The sequence below is a fragment of the Apis dorsata genome, unplaced genomic scaffold (assembly GCF_000469605.1).
Source record: "Apis dorsata unplaced genomic scaffold, Apis dorsata 1.3 scaffold_74, whole genome shotgun sequence".
In the NCBI taxonomy this organism is placed as follows: Eukaryota; Metazoa; Arthropoda; class Insecta; order Hymenoptera; family Apidae; genus Apis; species Apis dorsata.
Window position 1 is genome coordinate 584,871 of NW_006263372.1, and position 282 is coordinate 585,152.

Below are 282 nucleotides of genomic sequence, written 5' to 3' on the forward strand. Positions count from 1 at the left end.
TGGCTCTTTGATTTCAGGTTCTTTAATTTCCGATTTTTTGATTTCAGATTCTTTGATTTCAGATTCTTTGATTTCAGATTCTTTAATTTCTAACTCTAATTCTTTGATTTTATGTTCTTGAATTTCTGGCTCTTTCATTTCTAATTCTTTAATTTCTGATTCTTTAACTTCAGATTCTTTAATTTCGGATTCTTTAACTTCAAATTCTTTAACTTCAGATTCTTTAAATTCTGGTTCTTTAAATTCTGGTTCTTTAAATTCTGGTTCTTTAAATTCTGGTTC

General features: G+C 26.2%; 1 protein-coding gene across 5 annotated transcripts in view; it reads right to left on the minus strand.

The window, feature by feature from the left end:
• LOC102675393 (kinesin-related protein 4-like) overlaps positions 1–282 on the minus strand; it is a 74,374-nt gene that overhangs the window by 2,128 nt on the left and 71,964 nt on the right. For 2 of the 5 annotated variants that reach the window (XM_031508095.1, XM_031508094.1), the window contains exon 11: positions 1–282. In XM_031508095.1, the coding sequence (XP_031363955.1) occupies positions 1–282 (282 nt within the window). The other 3 variants (XM_031508092.1, XM_031508091.1, XM_031508093.1) reach the window with 2 other exon arrangements.